This window comes from Aphis gossypii, chromosome 2 (genome assembly GCF_020184175.1).
Source record: "Aphis gossypii isolate Hap1 chromosome 2, ASM2018417v2, whole genome shotgun sequence".
NCBI classification, from domain to species: domain Eukaryota; kingdom Metazoa; phylum Arthropoda; class Insecta; order Hemiptera; family Aphididae; genus Aphis; species Aphis gossypii.
Window position 1 is genome coordinate 48,569,664 of NC_065531.1, and position 12,457 is coordinate 48,582,120.

At 23.8% G+C, this 12,457-nt stretch overlaps 1 protein-coding gene across 1 annotated transcript in view; it reads right to left on the bottom strand.

The window, feature by feature from the left end:
* Positions 1-12,457, bottom strand: part of LOC114120461 (dynein axonemal heavy chain 10-like) — a 39,028-nt gene that overhangs the window by 25,632 nt on the left and 939 nt on the right. The window contains exons 3-23 of the mRNA XM_050200197.1: positions 11,855-12,053; positions 11,041-11,105; positions 8,128-8,521; positions 7,850-8,039; positions 7,322-7,508; positions 6,880-7,137; positions 6,520-6,710; positions 5,625-5,823; positions 4,943-5,190; positions 4,635-4,779; positions 4,416-4,562; positions 4,203-4,350; positions 3,650-3,771; positions 3,396-3,572; positions 3,033-3,188; positions 2,869-2,961; positions 2,580-2,776; positions 2,158-2,514; positions 1,736-1,900; positions 973-1,096; positions 43-438 (exon numbers count right to left, since the gene is read on the bottom strand). Of these exons, the coding sequence (XP_050056154.1) occupies positions 43-438; positions 973-1,096; positions 1,736-1,900; positions 2,158-2,514; positions 2,580-2,776; positions 2,869-2,961; positions 3,033-3,188; positions 3,396-3,572; positions 3,650-3,771; positions 4,203-4,350; positions 4,416-4,562; positions 4,635-4,779; positions 4,943-5,190; positions 5,625-5,823; positions 6,520-6,710; positions 6,880-7,137; positions 7,322-7,508; positions 7,850-8,039; positions 8,128-8,521; positions 11,041-11,097 (3,951 nt within the window). The 5' untranslated portion in view covers positions 11,098-11,105; positions 11,855-12,053. The remainder of the gene's footprint in view (positions 1-42; positions 439-972; positions 1,097-1,735; positions 1,901-2,157; positions 2,515-2,579; positions 2,777-2,868; positions 2,962-3,032; positions 3,189-3,395; positions 3,573-3,649; positions 3,772-4,202; positions 4,351-4,415; positions 4,563-4,634; positions 4,780-4,942; positions 5,191-5,624; positions 5,824-6,519; positions 6,711-6,879; positions 7,138-7,321; positions 7,509-7,849; positions 8,040-8,127; positions 8,522-11,040; positions 11,106-11,854; positions 12,054-12,457) is intronic.

Below are 12,457 nucleotides of genomic sequence, written 5' to 3' on the forward strand. Positions count from 1 at the left end.
GATCAAATTCTAAATTACAAAAATAATAAATATTTTACAAACATTCATTAAGATAAGTCCTAAATCTAAGTCATCCTTAATTTTCTTTAAGCCACACTGATCATATTTTTCTAAAAATGTGTCTATACTAACTGAAAACATTTCAATATTTATTTTAACAGTGTGGGACCAAATGACTTTGGCTTTTTCTAAAAATAATTTCTTTTCTGAAGCAATATGTTGTAACATTGTCCATTCGTCCTGTATATATGATATATATGTCATATCTTCAAGAGGCATAGTAACTCCCATTTCTTCTAAAATATAAATACGGTGGTTTAAGTTTTGAAAGAATATCTCAACATTCACTTGTTCTGTTCTAATCTCTTCTATTATATAAAGATTGTTATAAAAATCTTCGCTATTTCTTAAATCATCATTCTTTAGTACTTTGAAAGTCTGTAATTATTATTATAAAATATATTAACATAACAAATTATTAAAATAAATATTAATATATACAAATAATGTATAATGTTTAAGTATATATTACTAATGATATTAAACACTATATAATTATAAGATTTTAAACATAATTTCCATTTAAATTAGATGCATTTTATTTTGTTTGATATATATTTAACTATAAGTAAACAATGAAATACATTTTTATAATGATGAAGGTAAGCCTGATAATATTTAGTACCATAATCCAAAAATAATAACAAAAGTATTACCTAACACCCCATTAAAAAAAAAAAAAAAAATTACAAAGATATTGAAATATATTCAGTCATTCAAGGAAATATGATAACAACCATAATCTAATATTTCAATGTATCGTAATTTAATTTAATTTTAATCCACTTCTTCTAAAATACTAAGATAAAATTATTTAAAAGTACCTAGGTACTAAATTTCAAAATTCATAATTTTGACTTTATTAATAATTACTGATTGGTTTTGAGTTTCAACAAATTATTTAGTACTTACATCAAATTTATCCCCTTGACGATGCATCATTTTCCTCGTAGATTTTATTAATTGGTCAGCGAAATATAATATCAATTCCCGAATGTATAATTTCATTTGATTTATAATTGGATTGAGATCTAACCTAAATTGGATAAAATGTTAATTGAAAAACTTTAAAATTATAAACTGTTATTTAAATAGTTTTTTTAAAACTAAATCATTTAAAGATAGAATAAAACAGAATTATTGATCTGGTAAAAAAAATAATTAAGACAAATATATCTAAAATGTTAGAGAATTAAATTAAATTAATTTTGACCAAACATTTCAATTTATCATAATGAAAAATTAACTATGGTAAATGTATTCATAAGTACATATTATTAATATATATTTCATATACCATGAAATATGCAAGTGTTCAGAGTAAGTTTGGAAACTCCTAATTTCCTAATTACTGTATGTTTATTTTAATACCTATATGTCTATATGAAGTAAGAACAAATAATATTGTTGTACGTTTATAATGAAAAATATTTAATAACATCATTAATTTTATCATATTATTATTTATCAGTCCCAACAAGTCTAATAAGTAGGTAATTACTGTTTCTAAACTTATTGAACACCCTGTAAATCAAATTATATTCATACCAAAAATTAAAATAGTTATTACTTTAAATTGCAATTTAGTAATTGATTTGATTAAATAGTTACTTATATAATATTATGAATAACAAATACTGTCGAGTAAGACATAATTCATACTCTTTAAACGTACTTGATACAATGAATTTTTTTATGTAATGACATTGTTGAAAAATATAATAGAAGTCGTTTTAAGTCATTGAAAATGTTTTCATAATCCTGAATAGATGTATCTGTAGTGAAAAATCCTTTATTTTTTATTTTTGATCCTTTCCATAAGAATTTAAATCGTTTCCATCTACATAAATTATAAACATATTTTTGTATACATATTTCTTTGATAATATGGAACTATATTTAAATATATTTAAACATCTATTATAGCTAATATGAAGTCATAAAGATATAATTTAGAAACATAGGTATATATATAAATAAATTACTACTGCAACATTTTATTTAATTAACTAATAAGTAGTTAGTAGGTAGTTATTTTTCATATTTTCAAAAATAATTAAAAATACTATTCATTAATTACTTCTATATTTCACATACTTTTTTAAATACTTATTTACATCAACCATTAGACTGTGAGAAGTTTTACGAAGAATTTCAATTTTTTCTAGAACAACTTTATTGCTTATTATTTCATCATACAATGTATTTTTGTAGTTGTTGTTATTCCATTTATTTTCTTCTGACAAGCAATAAATACAAGATTCTGTTTGCCAAACAGGCAAAACTTTTAACCATGTCAAACACTTTGTTACATTTCTTAAAATGTTATTATACGTGACAAACAAATTAGGAACTACAGTTATTTCTTTGTCGGTTACGTTTACTGTCAATTTTATAAGTGAATTGTCACTTAGTAAAGCATTATTATAATAATCCAAATTGTTAAAATACATCCTTAAACAATGCAATTCTCATAGAATAGTTATAAATTCACTTGTATTAAAATTAAGTAAACTTACTTTAAAATAGAATTCAGTATCATATTTTTATAATTTAAATATAACCCAATCATAGGTTTACATGTACCACTCTTTGAACTGAATAAATATAATTCTAGGCATATTAAACATTTTGAAATTGCTTTGTAATTGGTAATGATGTGTCGAAATTCTTTAAACCCAAAACGTTCATAAATTATAGGTAAAATTTTGTACTTCTAATATGTAATGTATAAACACAATAAATGCATTAAAAAAATAAACTGCTTATAAGATTTACATACTCATATAAATAAAATAAAATAATTACAATTAACTTTAAATCATTATCGATTAAAATATTCAATGGAAATAAATTCAGATTTTCAAACGACGTTATCAATTTTGATATATGAGATTGAATCTAAAAAATAAACACATTAAATTTAAACAGTTAATTTACATATTGTATTCCATTGTAATTGATTTACTGACTATTTTAATGTTAATTAACTGATTTTTTGTTTTGTTGATTAAGATCATCCCATGATTTGTAAATGTTTCTATACTTATTGAAAGCCAATTATAACGACAGAGGCCTGTATAAAAATAATCTTCAATATCTTTCAATTTGTGTCTTAATATTGTAAGCTAATAAAAAAAAATTTTAACGAGTATATTAGAACTGTTCACAATAATTTGTTAAATATTAATTTGGAATATACATTATATCTAAATAGACAACTGTAAAATGGTTTTCAGATTTACTAAATCAAAATAAATGAAACAAAAATTAATCAATTTTATTAAAAAATAAAATAATCCCCTCTTTAAATGTATTTTCTTAAGAAAACTTACTTCTAAATTGCTCATAGAAGAAATAAATGTATTATATGTATTAACCATGTTTTTCACTTTCATTATGTCATTTAATAAACTATTTTTCTTAGCTAACAACATTTGTATTTCTCCAGGTAAAACGATTCCCAAATTTTCCATCATCTCTGCTTCTTCAATTAACTCATAAACTTGATCCTATGTTTAGTAAATAAATAATAATTAATAAAGAAATAATTTGAAATCATTTAGTTGACTAAGAATATATTGTTTACATTAAAATTAGTTTTAAACATCAGTTTACTATCAGATAGTATTTGATTTGATTTTCTAGAACACTTTAACCAATCTTTTAAATCTTCAATCTTAGGTAAATTACTTTCAGAATGACATTGATCTAGATCAAAATTGAATACAAATATAACAAATTTATGTTAAATAATATATATTACCTACATATTAAACATATCAATTATTTTCTGAAAATAAGTGGTTAAGTAAGTAGGTTTTGAGGGTATCATAGCTGGATAATTTCCTTCATTGAGTGCTTCATGTGCTATTTTTTTTTTTTTATTATATATGTGGTATGTCAGTCATCTTTTTTACTTATTGTGTTATCTAATACAGAATGTAAATTTTTCAAAAAAAAAAAAAATGTTTGTAGGTAGGTATCTTGTTTTTTTTTTTTTTTGTATATAGTTATAGTTATTTTTTTCTTTTGTTGTTGTAATTAAGTACAATATAATGTTGATACATTTTATTGTTATTTAGAATAAGTAATATTTTAATTTGAATCATAAACAAATAGTATTAAATTAATAAATCTACCTGTATTCATTTTTGTTCTAATACAAACAAGTATATTACTATCCATTTGACATATTGCTAATAATCGTGCTTTATTTGTCCAGTCAATTAATTTTAACCGCTCATAGCATTTCATTTGATCAACAATACTTTCATACATTTCTTCAACCTAGAATAATTTAACATAATATCATCAACACTTAGGCTTACTAATTTTAAAATTCAAAATTTTACCTTTAATTTTAAAGGCATATTAAATTCATTAACTGATTGGAAAACAGTTATAGGCTCTTTAATCTTATCGAATAACATTCGTACCCAAAATATAGATCCAGAAATTGGAAGATGGTGTCGAGAAATTGGAGGGTTATTTTGGTGAGTCTAAAATATGTTAATGATTATTATATGTAACAAATCATATTATATTAATAGAACCATGAACTTAATTCTTACCAAAAAACATGTCTCAATTGTTGTTAACTCATTTTCATACTGTCTCAAAATTGATTCATACTTTGTTTTAAGTTGCTCTTTGAAAACAGGCCTTGAGGTAAACTTCTGAAGCTTCTCCAAAATTAAATATGCTTCTTTACATGACCTTAATTTAAATACAATAATTATAAAAATGATTATTTAATTAAAACATTAATTAGTTCAAAACGTTTGCTCTAATCTCAAATAATTATTTAAGTTAGGTATAATATTTAACATAATATATATATTATATACAAAAATAAATGATCAAATGATTTAGTAAGTACCTTAAATTATTAAAACACCAGTCAATAAAAATTTTGCATTCTTCTTCAACTCTTAATACTTCCAAATTAAATTCTTTTAGGAATAAATTCCAATTTTCTACATTATCTTCACAAAATAAATCAAAATCAATAGCATCAAAAACTTTATACAGCGATTTGACCCTACTTATCATAACATCTAAACCAATCATATCTTTAATGACTGATCTTAAATCTGAACCCAAAATGTTCAAAAATTGATTGATTGTCTGTATAACAAAAAAATAAAAATAATAATTAATAATACTATTATTTTAGTAAATATTATATTTGCTTACAGAATTTATTTCTAAAATAATGTAACCTAACTGTAGAAAAAATCAATTTTTTATTCGTTTACAGTGTCAATACATGAGTACATGATTGTTAATTTATATGTTACAATTACACTAACATTCTAAAAAAGTATTAAATATAGCCATATAGGTACGTAATTAAAAATAATTTACAGAAATCACATTTCATTTTGAATTTTATCTTATGATAATGTATACCTACTATTATGCTTAAACAAAATTAAATATAATATCAATCACCATGAATTCCACTTATTGTAAAACTTAAATTGAAGCTTACAAAAAAGTACCTAATACAATATCTAAATAAGTATATTATATTCAAGCTGCGAAGCCAGAATACTTACTACTACTATTTCATGAATATCTTTTGCTATACGTTTAATGTATTCTATTTTGTTAAACAATACACATTTATCAAACTCCCATCGTTGGAATTTAGATTTTTCAATAGATCTTCTAGTTTCTAAATATTCTGCCGACCAAACATCCAACATTTTTGTAGCATTAAAAGACATTTCTGATATTTCTTTGATATTTTTATTTCTAAAAAAAATTTTATGTTATATAACGATATAAAAGTACCTAATTATTTTAGACTAAAATATAATAAAAATATTCATTAGGTATATTTCATTACCTATCTAAAATAACAAAGGGAAAATTTCAAAAATAATGTAAATAAGTGAATAGATATAACTTAATATTTTTCAAAAACGTATACTTAATATTTATTTAAGGAGTCCGGTGCCAAATTTTGTATTTTAGTTACCACCTTAATTATAATACTTTTTCACTAATTTATTACCAGAAACCTATTTAAAGGGGGTTTATAGGGTGTATTATATAGAAAAAAATGACTTCACGGGAATAATTCTCAGGCCTTGTAGAATTGTTGGATTTTGGTAGATAACTTTATTTTTATTTGAAAGAAGAAGACTTCCTACAGGCCACATCGAACTCAGATTTTTATTTAATAATAGTAAAATATATTTTATACAAAATTGCTTAAAATTGTATTATTTTTTAAGACAGATTCTAAAGTTTGAGACTAAAATATTGAAAAACGGAAATCGATGCGGCCTGTAGAATATTACCCTTTATTAGTTAAAAAAAAATATCAAATTTGGTTGAGCCTATGTTACAGGATTCCTATTCACGTAGGGCGTAGAGCGTATTTTTGTGTACAAAATCGCATTAGCACCGGGTACCTTAATTAAAATTAGTAAATTTAATACTTACTTGAAAATTAATTTTAAGTCACCTAAATTTCGCCCGACGTTTTCACATAAACCATTTGAAATTTGTAAAAGCAATCTTAACATGTTTATGTCTTTACCAAAATATGGTGATAAAACCCATATAGTCCTTAAATCATCAAACCAAATAGGTATAATTTTAATTACTGTATTAAAATCCGCCGATATAAAATCCTAAAAATTATTAAAATTTGATTAGGAGAGTAAATAGACATTTATTATACATCAAAGTAGTGACACAATAATAAATTTAAAAGACATAAAAATATGTGTACTTATAATATACTACGAGATAGATTTTATTAGGTACCAATTATTATACATTAATATAAATAATATCTACCTTATAATGTTCCATGATAAGTGAAACATATTTTAAATTATCTTTTGCTATGCCACATGAACGAATAAATTGTAATTTAACAACTTTAAATTCATCCCATATGTTTTTAATTGCTTGTGTACAGTTTGACGTTTTTTCTACTACATTGAGAAACAATTTTGTATCTTCAGATTCTAGTTCATCTATAATTGATCTAACTGATGTTTCGCTGTTTTTCCAAAAGTTAAACTCTGAGTGGATAGTCTCTCGTTCTTGAAACTATTTATTTTAAATAATTAATTAAATTAATTATTGTTTATTAATATTTTTAAATAATTTAACTGTGTAATTTTTCTAAATCAATCACTAAACGATGATCCAACTAAATAAATTCTAAGAAGCTCAATATACAATAAAAAATTATTCTGTACTGGAATATTAAATTTACAATTACAATAGTTACCTCAAAAATACTAGAACAAAGATTTTTCATTTTTGAATTCCAATTTTCTAATATATTAACACATTGAAGAATCATAGCAGGAGTTTTTTCAAGAGCTTCAGCTATTTCTTCTACATTATCTTTTGTAAGACCACTTAAATATTCAGTGGCTTTTAATGATTGTCTTTTTAACATGTAATCTATAGTCCTACACACAATTTAATCAATAAAAAGCAGTGATCTTTAAAAATTAACATAAGATTTTTATTTCATAAAATGAATTCAATTTTGCTTTTCTTTCATTACAGTTTGCGTAATTTATATGACTTTTTTCATAATTTTTTTTTTTTTAATGCTAAGAAAGTAAGAAGTATTAAGAAAATGCTATTATTTATAATAAATTAGTTATCACTATTATATTTAAGGAAATTAATATAAATATCTAATATATATACATCACATTGTTTATAAATTTAAATCATATCTTAAACAAATAAGTAGGTACATACTGAAGTAATAGATATTAAGACAAAATATATTACACCATACCACTTTAGTTTATCTGATAAACATTGCAGTTCTATTAAAAAATGATGTTTCAATGGTTCTGATGATGTCTGTTTATTTATATCATACAATGGTAACGACTCAAGAATAAAAAGTTCGCTTAGTGATATTATTTTTTCTAAGTCAACAAAATCAAGTCTCTTTTCATAATCATCTGGACGCTCTTCGCTAACTAAATAAGCATACAAATTATTATGATTAGTAAAAACTTGGTAATAACCGTTAATAATATTTTTTTTTATGAATAAAATGTGACTTACGAATTTCATAATCATGTTGAGCTTTAATTTCACGGGTTATTCGTACAAATGTCGATGGTATACTTGTTGATGCCAATGTTTTAATAATATTTTTTTCAGCGCGAGTCGTAACACAGTCGTGTAAAAATGGATCAATTAAAAGTTTTTTTACAGATGGTATCCAAATTTTTTCCAATTCTTTTTCCATAGTTTTAATTAAGCACCCAGATTTATTACCAATTAAAAATTGACTAGGCATATAAAAATCAGCTTCTTCTTCTAAATCGTAAACTGGAATAATTGAATTTGTATTCTTAACAAAATACAAATATCTGAGATCAGCATTAAGATTTCCAACCATACATCCAAAATGAACATGCAGTTCTGGTAAAGTAATTATTTTTTCTTGAATCACCTAAATGAAACGATACATAGGTAATTACTATTTATGAATATGTAGAAATACTGCAGAGTACGTTGTAATGAACTCCCACATTCCCGAGATTAGTTTAAAAAAACAATATAAGATAAATAAAAAGTACATTATATAAGGTTTTCTAAAATTATTTTTAAAAAAATTATAGACTCCAAATGATTGCCTTAAAGAACGACGTACATACGAAGCTGTTTTCGAAAATTATTCATTACTCTGCCAGCATATCGAGTAGAATTTCGGAGATTTTTTGACGGATAACCGACTTTAGTTTTTCAATAGGTCTATCTTAAATTTTGTAACCAATTCATAATCGTTTTTCGATCAGGGATACTTTAGTTTGGATTCAAACCGAACCGAGTGCAAAATGCTCTCTGTGTCGTAGTCACACATTCGACATTTTTGAAAAATGTTTCGATAAGGAAACCAGGTTGTTCATCTGACCACGGTATGGTGAAGACTAAATACTTTATTAGCAACCTAATCCAGTGAAATAAATCGCTTTAATTTAATCAGTTTGATTAGGTACGCATTTACGCGCATATAATTATTTGAAAAATGGAGGTCCATTGTGCCATACTCTATATTATATACTGGGTCTAGGTGAAATTATTAATCGAATAACACTCATTATTTAACTCTATTAACGTTAAAAAAAAAAAAATATTTTTTTTATTGTTATAATTTTAGATTCAGAACGGAGTGATTAATGTATTGATTTAGCAATGATGTTTTTACTTTTTGTGTACACTATAACTTGCCAAAATAATGCTTCAATTTAAAACTTCAAGGGTGATATCTGGTGGCTAATTAAATATCCTAATTCATTGGACGTTGGTATTTGATGCATTATAGAGGTCAAAAGTAAGAAATTTTAAGCAGTTTTCAAAAGCATTGGGAAAAACAACAAAAAGTAATAAAAAATGGAAATTTTTACGTAACACCAATTTTCAACAAAATTTAAGACAAGGTTTCTTATAAGTAGCTCTTATTGTAGTTAAAAAAAGATCAAAATTCGTTATGCACAATTTTTTTTATAAAAGCGTTTAAAGTTCAAATTTTTACGAAATATGTCAAAATCTCGAAAATTGTTTAGTAATTTTGTAGGTAAACATTCATAATTCTTTTTGTACTTATTTATATCGAAGGTTAAAAAATTCAACATTAAGTTTTCCATCAGTTTTCTTTCAAATAGCTATTGAGAAAACTTGAAGCGTCAATACAGGGAAAAACGTTAAGAACGTCTGAATTTTAATTTTTTACGAAATCACGTAACGATAACGATTTATCCTCAAACGATTTTCAATATTTGTTATTATTCAAAAAGTATAAGTCGTAGATAATTGAAAATCACCAGTTATTCATATTGGAATTTTCTTTACATGATTTAATTTTCAAAATATTTCGCTTATATTAATACTACTATAAGCATTTGAAATATTCGTCTTTGTTTATTTTTTTTTTATACATAAATATCGATAAAAAATTTTTAACCGAGCTAAAATACTTGAAAATGTAACACAAAGTTCCTCATAAGTTATTCTTATAATGATTCAAAAATTATAAAAATACATGGGTACATTTTTTTTTATTACCGTTTGAAGTTTAGATATTGACAAAATTCGTGAAGCATAAAATACACAAAAAATATCTGCAAATTATTTTGTAGTTAAAAATGTATTAAAAGCTTTGTATAAGTAACTAAGATTTGATAATTAAATACAACATTTTCCATAAGTTTCGCTTACAATAATTATAAAAGAACTTGAACGTTGGACAATTAAAAAAAATTTATCCTTGGTTTAAATTTTGGTACTGATGTCATACGCGATCTACCGGTGATTCCGATTTCATACATAGATCGCAATGGTAGATGTAAAAGCAAGTTAACATTAACGAAAATTATGGAATTAGCTAAGTTATTGATATTGAATTGGTTGATGGTATTGGGTCTACCTTAACCATATTCAAACAACGGTACTCTGAACAGGACGAAGCAACCATACTGTTGTTGATTGGAACAACTTGTACAGAGATGTCGCAGTCGATTGTTTTTCGAAACGTCAGAAAATGGGTGGGCAAGGTTGTATTGTGGAAATCAATGAATATCTTTTTCAAGGAAAAATAAAATAAAATAGATACGATATTTGACGATTTTCTTTTAGACATGAAAACAACATTTTTAGTGTAAGGTATTTTATTAAAATAATACTTGTATAATATTATTTCGTTATGATAAAAATGTTAAGGACATTTCTGTACAGTGTATAATTAATATAATCAGCATCATTATTAAGTAAGATAAAAATAAAATAACACGAGTACGACATGACTATCTTTTGTTTTTTAAACATGGAATATTAAATACTTAACTTTTAACTATAACATTTATATAAAATAAGTTGAAATAAACATAGTTTCTGTGTATTAAGAGTATTAAGACGTAAAATATGCTGTTTCGATAAATACCTAGTTATGAGTATTTTTAGATAATTACTTACTTTTACTTTTTTAAATAGTTTTTCGGAATATTTTTTTACTCCATCTTCATCGGCCATTTGTATAGCTAAAAATTAAACACAAAATGTATCAAAATAAAGATAATATTTAAACAATTAAAAGCTATGTTACTACTTATACGAGTATACGTATATTGATATATATTATATACAAATATACAATATATTCATTAATCATTACATGAATACCTATTTTTATTTTTAAATGAAGTATATATTTTAAAGATTAACAATAATCTAAAATTTGTACAATTTTAATTATAAAATAAAAAGTACCTACATAATTAAACATTTAAAGAGTTTTATTTGAAACTCAAATTCTCTAAGGAGTAATTGGATTGCCTATTTTTTGACGGTAGGTACCTATTCAGGTATTTTGGTAGTAATAAACTTGTAAATACTAAATAACTATATAATTTATTAGTACTTAATAATATGTTTGATTCTCAATAATGATTCTGCAAATGTGTTATAATTACCCATTAATGTTATAAACCTATCACATTTATGAACTTAGATTTATTTTTAAATGATTAAATATAAATATGTTCCTAAGTAGCTACATAGGTACCTGTAGAATTCTGATACTATACCTAAATGCCTTATTTATCTACTACTAAATATATTTTTTATACAATAGCAAATAGAACAATAAACAACATAGGTACTTAATCATTTTAAAATTATAATTTACTTTATAAAAACATTCATATAGAATACACTTTTGTGTGTAGACAGTAGACATTTGATCAGCGATTTAATTTAAGAATTGAAAACAAAATAAAAACAAAATTACCAGTATCTGGGCTAGAACAACCATCTCTAGACTTTCCGTCATCTGATTCATTGTCAGTGTCTGTGGCTGGCGAGTCACCACTGGTTAATGTGTCTTCTCTGTGAACGTATTTTTTCTTTTTCTTCTTATCTTGATGGTGTTTTTTTTTTTTTTTTTTTACTATCAGACTCTCTCAACGACTGAATTTCAAGTTCAGACACTATAAAATATTAATAAAAATAAAATGAACCAACTATTTTCAATAGAAATTTGAAATTTATCGTTTTTTTATTTTGTAGTAAAACATGAAAATTAATTAACAAGAGAATAACGAAACACTAATATGAGAATTTAAGTGTACTTAACATATAAACACTAATATCCAAACTCCTTTAATATAAAAAATTTCATGTCAAATTGTATATTAAATCAATATTTATTAGGTACTTATTGTACAAGTAAACTTCGAAATTTAGTTCGTGACGAATAAAGTCTTGCTCGCGGTTGTATAGATATTATAATTTATAGTATACTATGTCCTGCTACAACTTTTTTTCTAAATATTATATGTATATTGTGTACATTGTAGTTTACAATCACCGTGGATTATTATTTTAAAAAAAT